This window comes from Salmo salar, chromosome ssa16 (genome assembly GCF_905237065.1).
Source record: "Salmo salar chromosome ssa16, Ssal_v3.1, whole genome shotgun sequence".
Taxonomy (NCBI): Eukaryota; Metazoa; Chordata; class Actinopteri; order Salmoniformes; family Salmonidae; genus Salmo; species Salmo salar.
This window is the reverse complement of record NC_059457.1, coordinates 6,845,528-6,867,213: the sequence shown is the minus strand read 5'-3', so window position 1 is coordinate 6,867,213 and position 21,686 is coordinate 6,845,528. Positions and strand designations below refer to the sequence as shown.

General features: G+C 43.3%; 1 protein-coding gene and 1 pseudogene across 1 annotated transcript in view; both read right to left on the bottom strand.

The window, feature by feature from the left end:
• Positions 1 to 437: 437 nt before the first annotated feature.
• LOC106573140 (carboxypeptidase A2-like) lies at positions 438 to 19,501 on the bottom strand (annotated as a pseudogene).
• Positions 19,502 to 20,346: 845 nt separating this feature from the next.
• Positions 20,347 to 21,686, bottom strand: part of LOC106573155 (alpha-1,3-mannosyl-glycoprotein 4-beta-N-acetylglucosaminyltransferase C-like) — a 36,671-nt gene continuing 35,331 nt past the window's right edge. Inside the window, exon 4 of the mRNA XM_014147867.2 lies at positions 20,347 to 21,686. Within this exon, the coding sequence (XP_014003342.2) occupies positions 20,545 to 21,686 (1,142 nt within the window). The 3' untranslated portion in view covers positions 20,347 to 20,544.

Genomic DNA, 21,686 nt, shown 5'->3' with positions numbered 1-21,686 from the left:
TAATAAAGAAAGAACACTATACAAACAAAACAAGACATTGGGAGCCACACACGGCCCAAAACAAAGAAATACAAAAACATAGAAAAAGGAACATAGAACGCCCACCCAATGTAACACCCTGGCCTAACCAAAATATAGAACAAAAACCCCTCTCTATGGCCAGGGCGTTACAAAAATGTATGATGGACATTCACAAATTAACACACACCAAATGAAATGTAATATATCATACTATATGGAGTGTCTTGGATTTACATACAGAATAATACAAAATCTCTGAGACCAGGTTGGATGATTAAGCTACCAGTCTACTCTATTTTTCACCACTTACTGTCAAATTCACAATAAAAGATCAATGAACAAATAATTATTACAGACATAGAATTCCTTATTTAACAGAGTTCAGACCTTGAAATTAAGTGTGTACGTGGGTGGATTTAATTGGGGTGAGCACGGACGTACACCATGATGTCCTTCAGACCCAGCCAGGTCTCAGAGGCTGTAGGGATGATCTGATTGGCTGGCAGGATGAAACCACAGCAACCAATGTCCCTCAGCTCGAAGGCAAAGGAGTACTTCATGCCCAGCTTGTATAACCAATCAATGATGCCGCTGCTTGCTTGGTCTGGGTGGAGGGAGACGTCACATATTAGTAAGTGATTATTATTTCAAATAATTTGTTTAAATTGAAAGTATTGGATTGAACTCCAGTACTATGCTTTCCAGTCCTGGCTGGTGGGTGGCATCTAATGACAAAGCAACTTAATTGAAACACTTATACCACATATAGTATAACAATTCTGAAATATTGAATACTGACAGATGGTCTTGCAGATGCTACCAACCTTGTATCTGATCCCATGGAGAGAGCTGAGTTTCTGGACTGCAGCCCTGCCCATAGAGTTGTTAGGTTCTAATTATCAGAGTAAGAACTCGACGGACACTATGAAAGCTTAAACCAAGTGTATTCATCCCAGAGAATCGAACAGCTGTATCGACAAAAACATGGTTCCACCACTGGTGGTATATATACTCTAATTTGGGGTGGAATCTCCTCCTTCTCTCTAACCATTTCATCGCTGTTGCTAGGCAGGAAATTAAGTGACGCGGGCAATAAACTGTTCCTTCTCCTTTAACGTGACCTGACCTCAACCCCCTTCATCACTAATCCGCGGCTCTCTCCCCTTATCAGTGCTGCCACGTGATCGTTTTCCCTGCACTCAGCATATTCCAAGCTTAATTGCACCCGCTATAGACCTTCCTCCTACAGATAACCATTAACTTCTGGTGTAGACCCTCTAAACCTAAGCACTCAATATTTCAATAGGATACCTGATAATTAACCCTATCCCAAGTTTAGGAGTTACAACCCAGAATCCATCAGAGTCCTACCAAAAACAGGCAGACAGGAGAGTCAGTGGATTAGTTGTGTGTGTGTACATGCATATTTGTCAAGTTTCAATGTTTTTTGCAGCTCATTCCCGTCACTGACTGCAGCAAACTGAAAAGATGAGTGAGCCAAGGATGTGAGAGTTTTAGGAATCTTTAAACGAACAGCTGGGAGTAGGCGTGGATGGAGATGAAGGACTTGAAGTTGCTATGGTTCTTCATCAGGTTCACCACATTCCTCACCTCCATCTCGGAGTGGGGAAATGGGCCGTGGTAGGAGTCAGAGCAGGGGTTGGTATTGGCACTGGGGGGACAGGAAACTATGAGCTGTGAAAAAAATCTATTCCATAGTCAACCTGTGACACCCACCACCAATGCTGGTATGGAACTGTGGTCAAAATCTCCAAACCGCCATCCCAGTCCCTGTTGGGGTTGACACCACTGCACATGGAGCCCGGGTTGTTGGAGTGACTCTTACGTCACATACGGTCCTGTGAACCATGAGGACACAAGGGACAAACTCAGTAAACCTTTTACTGGTATGCTAGGTAGCACAATCAGCATTGTCCTCATATCACTCTACACTGAGACACAATGAGGCACACTGAGGTGACACAGATTAAAGGTCACTCTTTACACTTAATTCTGTAACTCCCTCCACAGTATACAGTAACTGCGTTATAGTACTTAATGGTATATCTATAGTGGGTACCTACACTGGTGTGGGAGTGGACGTAGCCATCAGGGTTGGTCAGGATCAGCAGGTAGATGTCCATGGCGTTCAGGAGAGAGGTCAGGGAGGCATCAGTGCCATAGTCCGTGACAATCTGGAGAGCCATAACACATTTTTTTGGTTAGAATGTATTAGATAGTATGTTCAATGTTATTTTTTCAATTAGAATACAATACAAGTCTGAAGTGTTCTCTCACTTTGTTGACTGTCCACACTCCAGTGGCCTGAGACACCCACTCTCTGGAGTGGATACCAGAGTCAACCCAGATGGCGGGACGTTTGTTTCCACCAGTGCTGAACTAGAACAGAGAGAGGACAAGTGCTATTATCACAAATGTATCCAACACTACCCATAATATAATAACACTTGTCTTTTCTTTGTTGTAGTTCAGCACTGGTGGAAACAAACGTGGAAACAAACTGATAAATAGAAAAGTATGCACACAAACTAATCCGGACGTAGACACGAAACCCATATATTGACAAAAACACACATGTACTGTACATACACTAACAGGTACAATTGTTATAATAGGTCTAATGTTTCTGTATCTTGAGCGCATATATGGGTCTGCCTTCATAGGAAGTTCCAATCTCTACCTTGGTGACAAGGTTAGGGTAAGCAGCCACCAGGTCGTCCATCCAGCTGTAGATCTTGAGACACACAGTCAGACGACAACATCAGATAGTACAAACATTGTATATGTTATGCAACATACATAAGTATTATATATGATGTACACTGAGTATACAAAACATTGGGAACACCAGCTCTTTCAATGACAGACTGACCAGGTGAATCCAGGTGAAAGCCATGATCCCTTATTGATGTGACTTGTTAAATCTACTTCAATCAGTGTAGATAAAGGGGAGACATGGATTTTTAAGCCTTGAGACAAATGAGACATGGATTATGTATGTGTGCCATTCAAAGGGTGAATGTGCCTTTGGACGGGGTATGGTAGTAGGTGCCAGGATCTCTGGTTTGAGTGTGTCAAGAACTGCAACGCTGCTGGGTTTTTCATGCTCAACAGTTTCCAACTTGACACAAATGTGGGAGGCATTGGAGTCAACATGGGCCAGCATCCCTGTGGGATGCTTTCAATACCTTGTAGAGTCCATGCCCCGATGAATTGAGACTGTTCTGAGGGCAAAAGAGGGTGCAACTCAATATTAGGAAGGTGTTCCTATATGTTGTACACTCAGTGTATAACGATAACATTATCCAGTTACTTAACAATATGAAAGCAGATCTAATTAAATGAAACAATCTTCCATACATCTTACAGGTAGAATAAACCTCTTCCGAATGGCATGGCTCCCAAAGTTCTTATATTTATTCTTAGTAATACCAATTCCCCCACCGAAGACATTATTTAAAAATGTGTACTCGCTCGTAAGACTTTATATGGGCAAATAAAACTCAGAAAATGAAAAGGACAGTTTTACATCTTCCTAAGTCTGATGGTGGTTTTAACCTTCCATACATGGAATTGTATCAACTCGCAACACAAGGCTTTTACTTGTGACATACACTGAGTATACTTCATTATGAACACCAGGTCTTTCCATGACATAGACTGACCAGGTGAATCCAGGGGAAAGCTATGATCCCTTATTGATGTCACTTGTTAAATCCACTTCAATCAGTGTAGATGAAGGGGAGGAGACATGTTAAATAAGGATTTTTAAGCCTTGCAACTCAATATTGGGAAGGTGTTCTTAATGTTTTGTACACTGTGTATAGTTAAATGCACTAAGCGTACATATTGAAGATGCGCATGCTCATCCCCAGAATCTTTTCAAGTGACCTATTTTCAAAAGATTAAGCTAAGAACATTAACAACTTCATAGTTACAGTGCCTATAAAAAGAATTATACATACCTCTTAACTTATTCCACATTTTGTTGTTACAGCCTGAATTAAAAATGTATTAAATATTATTTTTTTCTCTCACCCATATACACACAATATGCCATAATGACAAAGTGAAAACATGTTTTTATACATTTTTGCACATTTATTGAAAATGAAATGCAGAATTATCTGATTTACTTAAATATTCACAACCCTGAGTCAATACATGTTGGAATCACCTTTGGCAGAGAATACAGCTTTGAGTATGCAGCATTGGTTTCATCAACTGTGCACCCATATCAACTGCGTGTTGGCCATTTGCGGTTATACACGAGTGCTGGTGCAAAGTTTTTTAAGAGAAAAAAAGAAGAAACCCGCACACTGCTCTTGATAGTATCACTGCTCTTTAATCAGCTTTACAGTAAGTAATCGGCCTCAAGGCCTGAAGCTCTGAGGAAGCCCTAGAGGCCGGTACGTAAGGCTGATTAAAGAGCAGTGATACTATCAAGAGCAGTGTGCGGGTTTCTTCTTTTATCTCATTTTATTCAACTGTTGCACCTGCAAAGAAGATAGCTCAGATGTGGGGGTTTTTGAAGCAAAGTTATTTAAGGACATCGGACATGACAATTGACATTAATGCACGCTAATAGCTACTGTAATTGATCAGTGCAAAATTGCTTTTTAATTCTGTCATGGAAATAAATGTACAGTGCAGCCTTCCCTGTAGCTCAGTTGGTAGAGCATGGTGTTTGCAACGCCAGGGTTGTGGGTTTGATTCCCACGGGGGGCCAGCACAGAAAATAAATCGTATGAAATGTATGCATTCACTACTGTAAGTCGCTCTGGATAAGAGCGTCTGCTAAATGACTAAAATGTAATGTAAAATGTAAATGCATTCGGGAAAGTATTCAGACCCCTTGACTTTCCACATTTTATTACATTACAGACTTATTCAAAAATGTCATTGTTTTTTTCCCCCCTCATCAATCTACACACAATACCTCACAATTTCAACAAAAACATATTTTCTTTGCACATTTATAAAAAAAAAAACGGATCACGTTAACATAAGTATTCTGACCCTTTACGCAGTACTTTGTTGAAGGACCTTTGGCAGCGATAACGGCATAGAGTTTTCTTGGGTATGATGCTACAAGCTTGGCACACCTGTATTTGGGGAGTTTCTCCCATTCTAGTCTGCAGATCCTCTCAGTCTATGCATTGCTGCATAGGTATTTTCAGATCTCTCCAGAGATTTTAAATGGGGTTCAAGTCCAGGCTCTTGCTAGGCCACTCAAGGACATTCAGAGACTTGTCCCGAAGCCACTCCTGCTTTGTCTTGGCTGTGTGCTTATGGTCGCTGGCCTTTTGGAATGTGAACCTTCACCCCAGTCTGAGGTCCTGAGCGCAGGTTTTCATGAAGAATCTCTCTGTACTTTGCTCCGTTCATCTTTGCCTTAATCCTGACTAGTGTCCCAGTCCCTGCCACTGAAAAACATCCCCACAGCATGATGCTGCCACCACCATGCTTCACTGTGAGGATGGTGCCAGGTTTTCTCTAGATGTGACGTTTGGCATTCAGGCCAAAGAGTTCAATCTTGGTTTCATCAGACCAGAGAATCTTGTTTCTCATGGTCTGAGAGTCTTAAGGTGCCTTTTGGCAAACTCCAAGCGGGCTGTCATGTGCCTTTTACTGAGGAGTGGCTTCCGTCTGGCCACTCTACCATAAAGGCCTGATTGGTGGAGTGCTGCAGAGATGGTTGTCCTTCTGGAAGTTTCTCCCATCTCCACAGGGGAACTCCAGAGCTCTGTCAGAGTGACCATGGGGTTCTTGGTCACCTCCCTGACGAAGGCCCTTCTCTCCTGATTGCTCAGTTTGGCCGGGCAATCAGCACGAGGATGTCTTGGTGGTTCCAAACTTCTTCCATTTAAGAATGGTGGAGGTCACTGTATTTTTGGGGACCTTCAATGCTGCAGAAATGTTTTGGTACACTTCCCAAGATCTGTGCCTCGACATAATCCCGTCTCTGAGCTCTACGGACAATTCCTTCGACCTCATGGCTTGGTTTTTGCTCTGACATGCACTGTCAACTGTGGGACCTTATATAGACAGGTGTGTGCCTTTCCAAATCATGTCCAATCAATTTCATTTACCACAGGTGGACTCCAATCACATTGTAGAAACATCTCAAGGATGATCAATGTAAACAGGATGCACCTGAGCTCAATTTGAGTCTTATAGCAAAGGGTCTGAATACTTATGTAAATATGTTTTTTCTGTTTTTTATTTTTAATACGTTTGCAAAAATATATACAGACCTGTTTTTGCTTCGTCATTACGGGTCTGTAACGTAACCAAATGTGGAAAAGGGGAAGGGGTCTAAATACTTTCCGAAGGCACTGTATACCGTGAAATTAAATATCATGAATGAAATGGTGCTTGAATACGTACATTTTTCAGTGTAAATCCCGTTGGACTTGTATGCTTACATATTTACTGATAGGGTAACTTGGGGTCAAATTTTACTGGTCCTTCGCTGTCTGCCTCCTCCAGGCAATGTGACACATTTTCAGGGCTTTCTTCTACCAGAATGAGGCTGAGGTGGGAGAGGGCATCCAGGCCATGATCCAGGAGGGAACAGTGAAGCGAGATGACCTGTTCATAGTCAGCAAGGTAATGTCTCACATATCACACTTTTCAGAATTCATAACATAGGGTGAATTCAGAAAAAGTGGCACTTTTTGCTTTTCCGTCTTCTGTAACCTCTTTCAACATCCATCCAACATATTAGCCTAACACATGATACATTTCTAAAATCCTCAAGATGTTCCCTAATCACACAAAAATAGCAAATGTTGATATCATATTAACAGGAGGCATCACACACTCATTTGTGCACACTGAGCCAAAACCATATTTTCAGTTCGCATTTGGTAAAATGGGACAGCAGGTTAGATAAACTAGGACAGCATTGTTATAGGCCTAATTATACCTCAATGACATTTCAATTCACACTTTGTTGTTATGTTGTCATCTTGAGGATTTCAGAATTGTATCATGTGTCGGGTTTTTATGTTGAATAGATGTGGAAAGAGGTTACAGAAGACGGAAATGCAAAAAGTGGGACATCATATAAACTGGGACAGCTTAATGCTGACACGTTTATATTTCTTGCTCTGATAAGTGAAAATCTAAACTACTGTTACTAAGCCCTTGCAGAGAAACCACATGATCAAAATCACATCACTTCATTGGTGTGTCATCATAGAGCTGGGCAAATCAAGCTTCAAAGAGGAAGCTCACCGAGTGAAGCACATGGTATCTGTGACAGCTTTTTTTTCTGTTTTGATGTTAAGGTTATAAAACTCATGAATATTAACTGTGCCAAACTGTGGTGTAAATGTGAATACTATGTACTAGTGCATCAAAATAAATGCAAAAGTTTCCAATATGAAGTTTACATTTTGTAAATCAGTCATTTTTTGTTGTTGTCTTGCTTTACCAACCATAGCTAGCTGAAGTAGGACAGCATGGAGTAGCTAATTTGAGACAGTCTTTAAGGCTTTTCCAATGGAGGAAAGAGATCCAGTTTACATTAAGGACCCCCTGTACCTAGGTTAGGCAGGGCTCTGGTTCTTGTAGTACTGTTATCCTATTGTGGTACTATGTTTTCTAGAGTACAATGGCACCAAACAGAACTATAGTAGGCATACTGTGTGTGTATGTGTCTGAGAATTGATGGAAGTGTTTGTCAAATGGTGAATACTGTTATTCCATGGAACCTTTCAGGTGATGTGTAGTCTACGTGTTTGTCTCGGATTACGTCCCAAATGGCTCCCTATTCCATATAGCCTAGGGTGCACTACTGCCTGAGCTGGCCATAAGTAGTGCCTTATAGGGTGCCTGTTTTGGACGCAGCCCCAATCCATGCAGATTGCCATTCCTGTTTTTCTCTTTCCACCAGCTGTGATGTACCTTCCATAAGAAGTCCCTGGTGAAAGCAGCTTGTCAGAAGACGGTGAGTGCCTCAAACTGGACAATCTGGATCTCTACCTCATCAACGTCCCCATGGGAATGAAGGTGAACTCTCTCCCTATAGTCCTCTTGACATGCATACTGTTTCAACATGTCTTTGAAAAATCCTTGCCACTTGTATCTTGTAATACTCTTGTAATAAAACACTTGAACTGAAGATGGAAATTAGGATTTTAGGTTGTTTTGATGAAATAGTTCCATTTAAAGCTTATAGTGCCTGCAGTGCCTGACTTGCCTATAAAAAATGTCTTTGCTCCCATTTATTAAATTACTCACACATTTTGTCAGGCTTCCTGGACACCTGGGAGGTGAGAGTGACAGGAAGTCAAATTAAGATAATTTCTGTGTCATTTTTTACATCATCATTACATTTAGATTATCACCCTTTAAACATATCCATTTGGGTGTTCTGCTTTCCATATATCTCAGGGTATGGAAGAACTTGTGGATGCAGGGATGGTCAAAGCCATCGGAATCTCTAATTTCAACCGGGATCAAACCGAAGCTATTTTGAACAAGCCAGGCCTCAAGTACAAGCCTACCAACAACCAGGTGCTCTTTGCCCTCTCTCCCAGCCAAAAATACCCCTCTGCATTTTGAGATCTTTTAGAGCATAATGTAATTGTGTTGAAATTATCTGATGTCCTAGGTTATGGGCAACATTTTCCTCTCGCAAACACACCTGTGTTGTGAGCAAAAGCTCGGTAACTTATGGATGGGTGAAATTATAATATGCAGTGTGATTTATTCTATTTTATTCGGAGTGGCTGTGGATCTGACTTTTCCCTGACCTTTTATTTTGAGCATTTTTCTCTCATGTGGCCAAAACTCACCAGTGCGCGCCACTAGGCAAAATACACAGGTAGGCTATGCTTCAGTTTGTTAACACCATCTGCTCTAAAATTCGCTCACTGTACATCATTCAAAACAACACTGTTGGTTACTTCCAAACAACACTGTATAACTCAAGAAGATCTAATGCATATCCCCATGAAACCGATAAGATTGAGATCAAACGGTTGGTACGCAGAGGCTGCATGAATGTTTCACCGATAAAACTTGAAGGATTATCATTCACGATTGACAGTGACAAATGTGAAGGGAAGGAGAACGCAAAAATGTGTGCTTAAAAAGTAGAGGTAAAGAAACACATGCGCAGAACGGGATCCACACATGCTCAGAAGCCTCTAGTACTCGGAAAAAAAGGACCGGGAAAAGTCAGATGCACAGCTGCAGCCTATTTTATTTGACTATGTGGTTGAGTGTTTCTTATGACATCATTGGATGTCCCTGTCTGCTCCAGCTTGAATGCAGACACATGGAGGGAAATGTCCTATTGACACACACACACACACACACACACACACACACACACACACACACACACACACACACACACACACACACACACACACACAGTTATTTGTCTCAAATAATTATATTCTTCTAGTAACCTGCTATTATCCCAATAAGTTACTATGGTAACTGTCTGATCTGATGTTCTTGTATTAGGGCCAAACCAGACGAACCCTGTTTATTTGAAGACCCAAACATCAAGCCCAGAGGACCTTATCTCAGGTAAAGTGGGAGCCACAGTAACAGTCATGGCTAACTTTTAGGTAAATAGAGATATTTGGTATAGGGTCTATGGATCTTGCTCTGTGTTGTCCCTCAAAGGGGCAGTGCTGTCAAAAACATGATTTTCCAGTGCTTTATATATTTCCACACTATGAGGTTGGAATAATACAGTGAAATTCACCGGACGTGCTACCTGTCCCAGACCTGTTGTCCCAGACCTGCTGGAACCCTGACCTATTCACCGGACGTGCTACCTGTCCCAGACCTGCTGTTTTCAACTCTCTAGAGACAGCAGGAGCGGTAGAGATACTCTCAAAGATCAGCTATGAAAAAGCCAACTGACACTTACTCTTGTGTTACTGACTTGTTGCACCTTCGACAACTACTGTGATTATTATTATTTGACGATGCTGGTCATTTATGAACATTTGAACATCTAGGCCATGTGCTGTTATAATCTCCACCCGGCACAGCCAGAAGAGGACTGGCCACCCATTTACATTTTTACATTTAAGTCATTTAGCAGACGCTCTTATCCAGAGCGACTTACAAATTGGTGCATTCACCTTATAATATCCAGTGGAACAACCACTTTACAATAGTGCATCTAAATCTTTTAAGGGGGGGGTTAGAAGGATTACTTTATCCTATCCCAGGTATTCCTTGAAGAGGTGGGGTTTCAGGTGTCTCCGGAAGGTGGTGATTGACTCCGCTGTCCTGGCGTCGTGAGGGAGCTTGTTCCACCATTGGGGTGCCAGAGCAGCGAACAGTTTTGACTGGGCTGAGCGGGAACTGTGCTTCCTCAGAGGTAGGGAGGCGAGCAGGCCAGAGGTGGATGAACGGAGTGCCCTTGTTTGGGTGTAGGGCCTGATCAGAGCCTGAAGGTACGGAGGTGCCGTTCCCCTCACAGCTCCGTAGGCAAGCACCATAGTCTTGTAGCGGATGCGAGCTTCGACTGGAAGCCAGTGGAGAGAGCGGAGGAGCGGGGTGACGTGGAGGTCAACTAATTTACCATCTGGTGACGTCACCAGGCAGACCAAAACTCCGTCCCACCTAAACAGGCTGAAATTTCAGGTGGTCTTTTCAAACAGCTCTTACACAAAAAGGTAACTATAAACATTTTCACAATTTCACACCCCTCATAGCCTGGTTCCTCTCTAGGTTTCTTCCTAGGTTTTGGCCTTTCTAGGAAGTTTTTCCTAGCCACCGTGCTTCTACACCTGCATTGCTTGCTGTTTGGGGTTTTAGGCTGGGTTTCTGTACAGCACTTTGAGATATCAGCTGATGTAAGAAGGGCTATATAAATAAATGTGATTTGATTTGATTTGAAATTAAATGTATGATAATGCACTTTTAGTGTAAAAACAATTTCAGCTTGTTTGGCTGGGTGGGGTTTTTGGACCGTCTGGTGATATGTTAATTAGACCAATAACAAAGGGAGTTTGCCTTCCTCTCTGCTGATAACAGGTCGTTTTCAGGTTACACACAGTAGGCTCATCCAATTAGGCCCCTCTCTCAGACCACTAAGAAATGATTTGATATTGAGATTTCTTGCTATGATCTTACTGGGATCTTACTGTGATTGTTAGCAAAGAGCAATTTCTCAAGCAAGAATTTTGCTAGGACTGCTGTGTGGGGAGGGAAAAACTGAAAATGAGCTGTTATTGACAGAGGTATGGAACTCTCTTTCTATTAACTAATTTACCATCTGGTGACGTCACCAGGCAGACCAAAACTCCGTCCCACCTAAACAGGCTGAAATTTCAGGTGGTCTTTTCAAACAGCTCTTACACAAAAAGGTAACTATAAACATTTTCACAATTTCACACTATTATTCCAACCTCATAATGTGGAAATATATATACAACTGTCACGCCCTGACCAGGTGAACTCAGGTATTTTGGTCAAGGTGTGTCATGTTGGGTATTTTTCCTTGGTTTGTTTTCTATGTTTGCGTTATAGCCTTGTGTTAGCTCTATGTGGGTTATTTCTATGTTGGGTTCTGTCGATTCCCAATCAGAGACAGCTGTCGCTAGTTGTCTCTGATTGGGATCACATTTAAGTTCCTTTTTCCCCCACGCTGTTTGTGGGGTGTTGCCTCTTTGTGTTTGAGCAAGTAACGTATCGGCCTTGTCTTGGTTTTGTGTACGTGTTTATTTTCAGTGTAAAGAATAAACATGTGTTCGCTCCCAGCTGCGTTTTGGTCCGCTTCCTCATCACCCGACGACGATCGTTACAGAACACCCCACCAAACCAGGACCAAGCAGCGGGAGGATAAGGAGCGCGAGAGATGGGCTCGCGAGGGGAAGGAGTTCTGGACCTGGGAGGAGATCATGTCGGGGAAAGGACCCTGGCGAACGGATTCCCAGGTCGAGGAGGTAATGCCAGCCGGTGGACGGAGTCGCAGGCGGCGGTCGAGGAGGCCCGGAAGACACCCCCAAGAAAAAATGTTGGGGGGGCTAATGGGGTGGTCCGGAAGGGCAGAGGAAGAGCCCAGACCACTGCTCTCGTGGGGGATGACGGCGGAGGAGGAGACGGAGATAAGGCGGTTGATTTAGGACCTGCTGAGGGACGATCTGGAGGAGGAGCCATGGGATGCGGAGTTGCGAGCTGTGTCGCCAGTGTGCCCGCACAGCCCGGTGCGTCCGGTGGACATGCCCAGCACATGCCGTGCTAAGATGGGCATCCAGCCAGGACGAGTGGCTAAACCGGCTCCACGCTTCAGTTCACCAGTGCGTGTTCACAGTCCTGTCTGGCCCGTTCCTGTTCCCCGCACCAAGCCCACGGTGCATGTCCACAGTCCTGTCCGGCCCGTCCCTGCTCCCCGCACCAAGCCCACGGTGCGTGTCCACAGTCCTGTCCGGCCCGTCCCTGCTCCCCGCACCAAGTCAGTGGTGCGTGTCCCCAGTCCGGCCCGGCCCGTTCTTGCTCCCCGCACCAAGCCAGTGGTGCGTGTTCCCAGTCCGGCACGGCCCGTGTCCGGTCCACCGGTGCCCAATCCTGTTCCGGTCGACGGCTCCGCTCCGGAGCCTGAGCATGCTGCTCCACAGTGGTCCAGTCCGGGCCAGAGGGGTAGGGCTAAGGTGGAGGCGGGGGAAAGAACACGCCCGGGGCCAGAGCCTCCACCGAGGGTGAGGCGCCCACCCGGGTCCCCCCCCTAATAGACTTAAGTTTGGTGCACCGGGAGTACGCACCGTTGGGGGGGGGTACTGTCACGCCCTGACCAGGTGAACTCGGGTATTTTGGTCAAGGTGTGTCATGTTGGGTATTTTTCCTTGGTTTGTTTTCTATGTTTGCGTTATAGCCTTGTGTTAGCTCTATGTGGGTTATTTCTATGTTGGGTTCTGTCGATTCCCAATCAGAGACAGCTGTCGCTAGTTGTCTCTGATTGGGATCACATTTAAGTTCCTTTTTCCCCCACACTGTTTGTGGGGTGTTGCCTCTTTGTGTTTGAGCAAGTAACGTATCGGCCTTGTCTTGGTTTTGTGTACGTGTTTATTTTCAGTGTAAAGAATAAACATGTGTTCGCTCCCAGCAGCGTTTTGGTCCGCTTCCTCATCACCCGACGACGATCGTTACAACAACATAGGAAAATCATGTTTTTGACTGTACTGGCCCTTTAATCTCATCATGTGTCTATTATCTTAGGTGCTGCTTAGTTTTCTGGTTCCAAAGAAAAGTGTGCGTAATTCCAAACTCAACTATGCTTTAACACATAAAGGACAACTTTATTGCCTTTGCCACCATGCCAAAATTATTAATTAATTGTTTTTCCTGCATATACTGTAAAGCCTGGTTGTTAGGCTGATTTTGTTATGTAATGTATAGTTATTTACTTTAGGCCTTTGCTTTTTACTTCAATGCATATTTTAAATGTATCTGTGATTCTTAATGTCATTGCTTGCTTTTGCGGGTCTAATTTCTATTGATAGATATGCAGCTTTGTGTTATTTTATGGCTATAGGGACAATGACCAATGTTGCCCATTGGTTGTGCTCCTAGATGAGCCCTGCACAGGGCTCCAATTGTTCTGGCTGTCCACTTTGGTGGTGCTGAAATTGGCATCGCCGCTGAGTGGCGGTAGCCTTCTGTCCATGGCCCTGAATCTATGGTTACGGTGTGTGCTGTTTTAAGGAGCACATCTTGGGCTACCAGTCTTCGTGGGGCTTCTCTTCAACATCGCATGCTTTCTTGTGGGAAAACTTACAGTTGTTGTGTATATGGCTGCATTTCAGATAGGCCTACATTTTAGTATATTTTGAATGTCGCAGTAGTAGGACCAATACTGTGTGTAGTCTGCTAAAAGATGTAGGCAAACGTTCACTCATCATGAAAACGTCACAGCCTACTTTTTCGCCCCCTCCCTGCTCTCTTGCTATAGCATGTGTGTGTGCGTGTGCGTGTGTGTGTGTGTGTCGCTCTATGAATGGGCATTTACTCTTATTCACGGTCTCTACCCACTCAGACAAACACACCTTCACTGTCAATCTTACTCACACAGACACACATACAGTTGAAGTTGGAAGTTTACATACACGTAGGTCGGAGTCATTAAAACTCGTTTTTTCAACCACTCCACAAATTACTTGTTAACAAACTATCGTTTTGGCAAGTCTTTTAGCACAACTACTTTGTGCATGACACAAGTATCACAATTCCAGTGGGTCTGAAGTATACATACACTAAGTTGACTGTGCCTTTAAACAGCTTGGACAATTCCAGAAAATTATGTCTTGGCTTTAGAAGCGCCTGATAGGCTAACTGACATAATTTGAGTCAATTGGAGGTGTACCTGTGGATGTATTTCAAAGCCTACCTTCAAATTCAGTGCCTCTGCTTGACATCATGGGAAAATCCAAAGAAATCATTGCTGCACCTCCCGTACGGACTCGGGAGAGGCGAAGGTCGAGAGCTGTGCGTCCTCCGAAATACAACCCAACCAAGCCGCACTGCTTCTTGACACAATGCCCACTTAACCCAGAAGTCAGCCACACCAATGTGTCGGAGGAAACACCGTGCACCTGGCGACAGTGTCAGTGTGCAACTGCACCCGGCCCGCCACAGGAGTCGCTAGCGCGCGATGTGACAAGGACATCCATGCCTGCCAAACCCTCCCCTAAACCGGACGACACTGGGCCAATTGTGTGCAGCCCCATGGGTCTCCCGGTCACGGCCGCCTAAAACAGAGCCTGGACTCGAACCCAGAATCACTAGTGGCACAGCTAGTGCCTTAGACCACTGCGCCACTCGGGAGGTAATCTCAGAGTCTTTTACGTGCCTTTTTGCAAACACTAGGCTTGCTGTCATGTCTCCCATAAACCCCAGATTGGTGATGTACTGTTGTCCTTCTGGCAGGCTCTCCCATCTCAGCCAAGAAACTCAGAATGGTCATTGGGCTCTTGGTCACCTCCCTGACAAAGGTCCTTCTAGCCCGGTTCCTCAGCAACCTCTAGGCATTGTCAGGGTAATTCCAAATGTTTTCAATTTTCCAATGATAGAGATCACTGTGCTCTTGGAAACTTTCAACAAAAATTGTTTCCCTTCCCCAGATATATCTAAGAAATACTGCCCTACAAAGGCAAAACGCATTAACTGAAATCAGGCTTTGTAGTATCTGTCATATGACTGGTTTCACATTAGTCTCAGTGATTATAAGGTCAAATAGTTTTTTTAATTTAACCTTTATTCAACTTGGCAAGTCAGTTAAGAACAAATTCTTATTTACAATGACGGCCTACCAGGGAACAGTGGGTTTACTGCCTTGTCCAGGGGTCAGAACAACAGATTTTTACCTTGTCAGCTGCTCTGGGATTCAATCCAGCAACCTTTGGTTACTGGCCCAACACTCTAACCACTAGGCTACCTGACGCCCCAAAATATGTGTTATTCATATTTACAATTCCCTTATCCAAGCAAATTACTAATTGAACAGTACCAGTCAAAAGGAGTGTGCAAAGCTGTCATCAAGGCAAAGGGTAAGGCTACTTTGAAGAATCTCAAATATAACATATATTTTAATTTGTTTAACACTTTTTTTGGTTATTCCATGATTCCATATGTGTTATTTCATAGTTTAGATGTCTTCACTATTATTCTACAACATAGAAAATAGTAAAAGAAAAACACTGGAATGTGTAGGCGTGTCCAAACTTTTGACTGGTACTGTAGCTCTTATCAACTTGTACATTCCAGTGTATGGAAAATTGTGTTATTTCTATCGAACAAAATTAAGTAGATGCTTTTTCCACTTGAAACTGGTAGGTTGGCTAGATCTCATTCATGGTTTCCTCACGCGTAAAGCTGGTGGAAGTATTAGGGAATTAGGTCAAGGTCAGAATATGATGTATCTGTAGACACACCTCTGCCACACCATCATTTATTCGATCTCCACCCAAAACGAATAGCACGCTATTCTCATGTTTAAATTCAAGGTCAGAATACGCGTAGAGAGAAAAGTGCATAAAAATGAATGAAGCAGTGCTTAACTTGGGTCAGAATCGGGCCCAAAATGACTACTCACTTGAGGATAGTACAGTACTTAAACATTGAATGTTATGATCCAGGTGGTCAAGTCTTGAGGGGGTAAAGCTGCCATCTAACCCCTAATCCCACAATGAAACAACCTTTCTCCGCTAATGATAAACATAATGTTTGTTATTAATGATTTCAAGTGTTATGAAATCAATTCAAAGAAAATCGATTTGGCTGATAGTATTTTCTGCTTTGTGTTCAGTAGACCTGTCTACTGATAGATTTGTTTTTCCTGTTCATGACTCATTTTCAAATCAAATTTTATTGGTCACATACACATATTTAGCAGATGTTATTGCAGGTGTAGCAAAATCTTGCAGTGGGCCTGAAGCACAGGGACCTGACCAATCGCTTCGGCGACTGCCAATTCACCATGAGCCAGAACATCACTTCCTGTACTGCCTGCATGGCACCGCCCCCATCCGAATGTAACCAGAGTATCTAAGCCCACCTGCCCTTGGAATTCGAGGACTTCGCAGATACCCAGGTTCTGGTCGACTTCACAGAATTCCGCTGCCACACACCACATTCCTCTACACAGACGACAGCATTCTGTATACTTCCGGCCCTTCTTTGGACACTGCGTTAACTTCTTTGGGATAGGGGGCAGTATTCGGAAGTTTGGATGAATGAGGTGCCCAAAGTAAACTGCCTGTTACTCAGGCCCAGAAGCTAGGATATGCATATAATTGGTAGCATTGGATAGACACTCTGAACTCTGAAGTTTCTAAAACTGTTAAAATCTTGTCTGTGGGTATAACAGAACTGATTTGGCAGGCGAAACCCCGAGGACAATCCATCCAGAAAAAAAATTATTCAGCTCACCTCTGATTACAATGGAATATAAAAGGAAGTCCTCCCAGATTGCAGTTCCTAGGGCTTCCACTAGATGTCAACAGTCTTTAGAAAGAGTTTCAGGCTTGTTTTTTGAAAAATGAGCTAGAATTTGTAGTTTTTCTAAGTGGCTCCCATTTTGGCTGTAGTGTTTGTAGCGCGTTCCGGTGAGTGTGTGTCCTTTGTTATTTATCTCTGGTAATGGTCTATGGTATTCTCCGTCTTAAATGTTATTGTTTATTTACCTAATAGGGTACCTGAGGATTGATTAGAAAAGTTGTTTGACTTGTTTATAAGACGTTTATTGGTAACTTACGGGATTCATTTTGTATGTATTTTGAATGAGGGAAAACGTTGGATTACTGAGTCAAGCGCGCCATTGAAACGTACTTTTTTGGGATGTAAAGAAGGACTTTATCGAACAAAAGGACAATTTCATATGTAGCTGGGACCCTTGGGATTGCAAAAAGATGAAGATCTTCAAAGGTACGTGATTTATTTTATCGCTATTTCTGACTTTTGTGAAGCATCTGCTTGGTTGGAAAATGTTTGTGGCACGCTCTGGTGAGGGCGAGTATTTGGTTATTTATCTCCGGTATTGAATATACTATTCTCCGTCTTAAATGTTATCGTTTATTTACATATTAGGGTACCTGAGGATTGATTAGGAACGTTGTTTGACATGATTGGATCAAGTTTATTGGTAACGTTTGGGATTCATTTTGTATGCATTTTGAACAAGGGGAAACAGGTGGATTATAGAATGAAGCGCACCAAATAAACTGACTTTTTTGGGATATAAAGAAGGACTTTATCGAACAAAAGGACCATTTATTATGTAACTGGGACCCTTGAAGAAGGTCCCAGTTACATAAGATGAAGATCTTCAAAGGTAAGGGATTTATTTTATCACTATTCCTGACTTTTGCGATGCATCTGCTTGGTTGGAAAATGTTTTTAATGCTTTTGTATGTGGGGCGCTGTCCTCAGATAATCGCATGGTGTGCTTTCACCGTAAAGCCTTTTTGAAATCTGGATTAACAAGAAGTTAAGCTTTTAAATGATGTATGACACTTGTATTTTGATGAATGTTTAATATTACGATTTCTGTCATTTGAATTTGGCGCTCTGCAATTTCACCGGATGTTGTCGAGGTGTGCCGCTAGCGGCACGTCTAGCTCAAAGAGGTTTTAACTAATCTCCAGACGAGCTTCAACGCCATACAACTCTCCTTCCGTTGCCTCCAACTGCTTTTAAATGCAAGTAAAACTAAATGCATGCTCTTCAACCGATCGCTGCCCGCACCTGCCCGCCCATCCGAATAGCATCACTACTCTGGACGGTTCTGACTTAGAATATGTGGACAACTACAAATACCTAGGTGTGTTTTTAGACTGAAAGCTCTCCTTCCAGACTCACATTAAGCATCTCCAATCCAAAATTAAATCTAGAATCGGCTTCCTATTTCGCAACAAAGCATCCTTCACTCATGCTGCCAAACGTACCCTCGTAAAACTGACCATCCTACCGATCCTCGACTTCGGCGATGTCATTTACAAAATAGCCTCCAACACTCTACTAAACAAATTGGATACAGTCTATCACAGTGCCATCCGTTTTGTCACCAAAGCCCCATATACTACCCACCATTGCGACCTGTATGCTCTCGTTGGCTGGCCCTCGCTTCATACTCGTCGCCAGACCTACTGGCTCCAGGTCATCTACAAGTCTCTGCTAGGTAAAGCCCCGCTTTATCTCAGCTCACTGGTCACCATAGCAGCACCCACCCGTAGCACGCCCTCCAGCAGGTATATCTCACTAGTCATCCCAAAGCCAATTCCTCATTTGGCCGCCTTTCCTTCCAGTTCTCTGCTGCCAATGACTGGAAAGAACTGCAAAAATCACTGAAGCTGGAGACTCATATCTCCCTCACTAGCTTTTAGCACCAGCTGTCAGAGCAGCTCACAGATCACTGCACCTATACATAGCGCATCTGTAATATAGCCCATCCAACTACCTCATCCCCATACTGTATTTATTCATTTATCTTGCTCATTTGCACCCCAGTATCTCTACTTGCACATTCATCTTCTGCACATCAATCACTCCAGTGTTTAATTGGTATATTGTAATTACTTCGCCACCATGGCCTATTTATTGCCTTACCTCCCTTATCTTACCTCATTTGCACACACTGTATATAGATCTTTTTCTACTATATTATTGACTGTTTGTTTATTCCATGTGTAACTCTGTGTTGTTGTATGTGTCGAACTGCTTTGCTTTATTCTTGGCCAGGTCGCAGTTGTAAATGAGAACTTGTTCTCAACTAGCCTACCTGGTTAAATAAAGGTGAAATATATATATATTTGAAAATTAGCGATACAGTGAAGAGTCTTCCTCCACCTTCAATGGGATGGTGAGGATGGCACCACATGGCGCGGTCATGTTTGTATCTGTACTTTATCCTGGATCTGTAAAGTGACAAGGAGATATTCCAGCAGTGTGGAATTGTTCCCTTACTCACCTCAGACACAGCCATTGCAACGTCCACTGGCCAACTTCCTGGTAAAAGGGCACCCAGATGCCAGCAGGGTGCAAAGGTGAAGGAGGGTGAGACATGGATCATTGCAAAGCTGAGGGGAATGTTAGAGTGGACGATGGGGAGAGTCAAAGACCACAAGCTTGTTTCAGACAGTGCTCCCCCTATACCTCTCAGACACCATGAATCAACTGTTCACAGTGGCATGCCTGCTGGTCAACAACCAACATGAACAACTATCAGCAATTAAAGCACCATGGTACAGATGGAAAGATAGTGAGGGGGGAGTTGGGCATCTTGTTCCGAATACTCCTCTCTGACCAGATACTGTACTGCTGGAAGTGATTTTGAAGAACCAGCAGGGGGCACTCCTCTCCTCTCACTGCTAGTAGAAACCAATGCAGCACCAATTATGCCGTTGTTCGACCAATGTTCAAGTGCTTCACTAAGATGTTGCACTTCCTGTAGAACTATTTGTCTGAACTAACCTTTCCTTTCCTGAGAAGATTTAATTTTGTTGTAGGGTCGTTCATAGAGAAAAAGTTTAATGTAATTCCAGGAGAACCAAACATCATCCAATTCACTGAAGTAAATACTGTATGTGTAGAGAAAGAAAGATCTACCTCATTCCTCTGAGTGTAATGCACTGTATGACAGCTCCTCGGAAGATGGGAAAAAGCAAGTGTTACGTTCTCCACTTGAAACGTATCACAGCCATCTTTTAACACTTGTCTCTGTATAATTGTTGCTATTTATTAAGGACATGCATGAGTGTATTTTCTGTAAACCTGTGAAAAACACATATTTGATAACTTCTCTTTTAGAAACCCTTTTAGAAACCCAAACACAATTGTCTGCATTTTATTTTATGAAAAACATACAATGTTGACAACCCAATAGTCTAATTGTTTCAAATTCAAAAAAATGTAGGCTACTGTATGCAAAGTATAAAGGAATATAAACCATAGAGCATCCAATATAATCAATATATATAAATGAATACAACACTTTAGTCCAGTTGGTATGGGCCCTCTGTGTGCCAACTATGTCGTCCACAGACTTATTTTCCTAATAATCAGCCATTCTTTTTGACTGGCAGTCACCACAATACGTACACACTGGATGTCAAAGGCAATCTTGTGGTCCACGTCTTGAACCTCAATGTTGCCATTTTTAAACTCCCCTAACGTGATGTAGGAAGAACACTGCCTTCCTCTCTTTGTCCCCACCAGCTTCTCTCCTACTTCCAGAGCTCCATGGTGCAGGATATCATTCTGACGATCGTCCGTTCCTGTCACGATTTTGATTTTGCTAATATTGCTTGGTTCGTGAAAGACAATGACAAAGAAGTCTCCTGTAGAGGGGGGTTTCCCCCAAAAGTATTCGTCCACACTGCTATAAGCCTTGGTGGCGTCATAGTTTTCAAATACATTAATGTTTGTGTACAGGCTGGCAGGAGGGTTGTCAGGGATATCAATAGAGTCCTCTTCAAAGTCATCATCCTTCAACTTGTTCTCTGCTCCCTTATATGAGGAGTAGTAGCCCATGTGCTGGAACAGAGAGGGCTTGAAGCGGATCACATTTTTCTGGGCCAACAGGTCCCGGAAGTGAATAAGGAGCCAGTCGCAAGGCATCTCCTGGTAGAACATGAGCAGGAAGTGGACCAGGCGCGGCAGGTCACTTGATTGGTAGAGCTTCCCTATGTAGCCAAGCTTGGAGAATTCCAGCATCACCCAGTAGGAGCCTTCCCTGGAGGTGACCACCTTCTTCAGGGATGTCAGGAAGTTCCTTGAGCAGCGCACATCGTCCTCCAGCATCATGTAAAAATCTGAGAGGTTGGTGCAGAAGTTGAGGAGGAAGGCGTAGTCCACGTTCTGCTTGGAGCGGAAGCGTACTCTGTCCTCTGGGTCATTGTAGTTCCTTTTCAGCCCATCCAGTGATGGGTAGTACACCTCAGGGGCATGGATCACTAGGAGACGCCCAGCGATGATGTGGTGGGCAAACTTCCTGGAGATGTCCTGCACCAGCTTTTCACACCAGGCCAGGTCAAAGTCTGCCAGGTGAACCACTACCACAATCTCTTTCAGTTCCTCATAACTGGACTGGTCAAAAATGGATTTGATTGTCTCCATCAGGTAATTCCCTTTTTTTCTTTTCACAGATGACAACCCAATGGTTAGATATT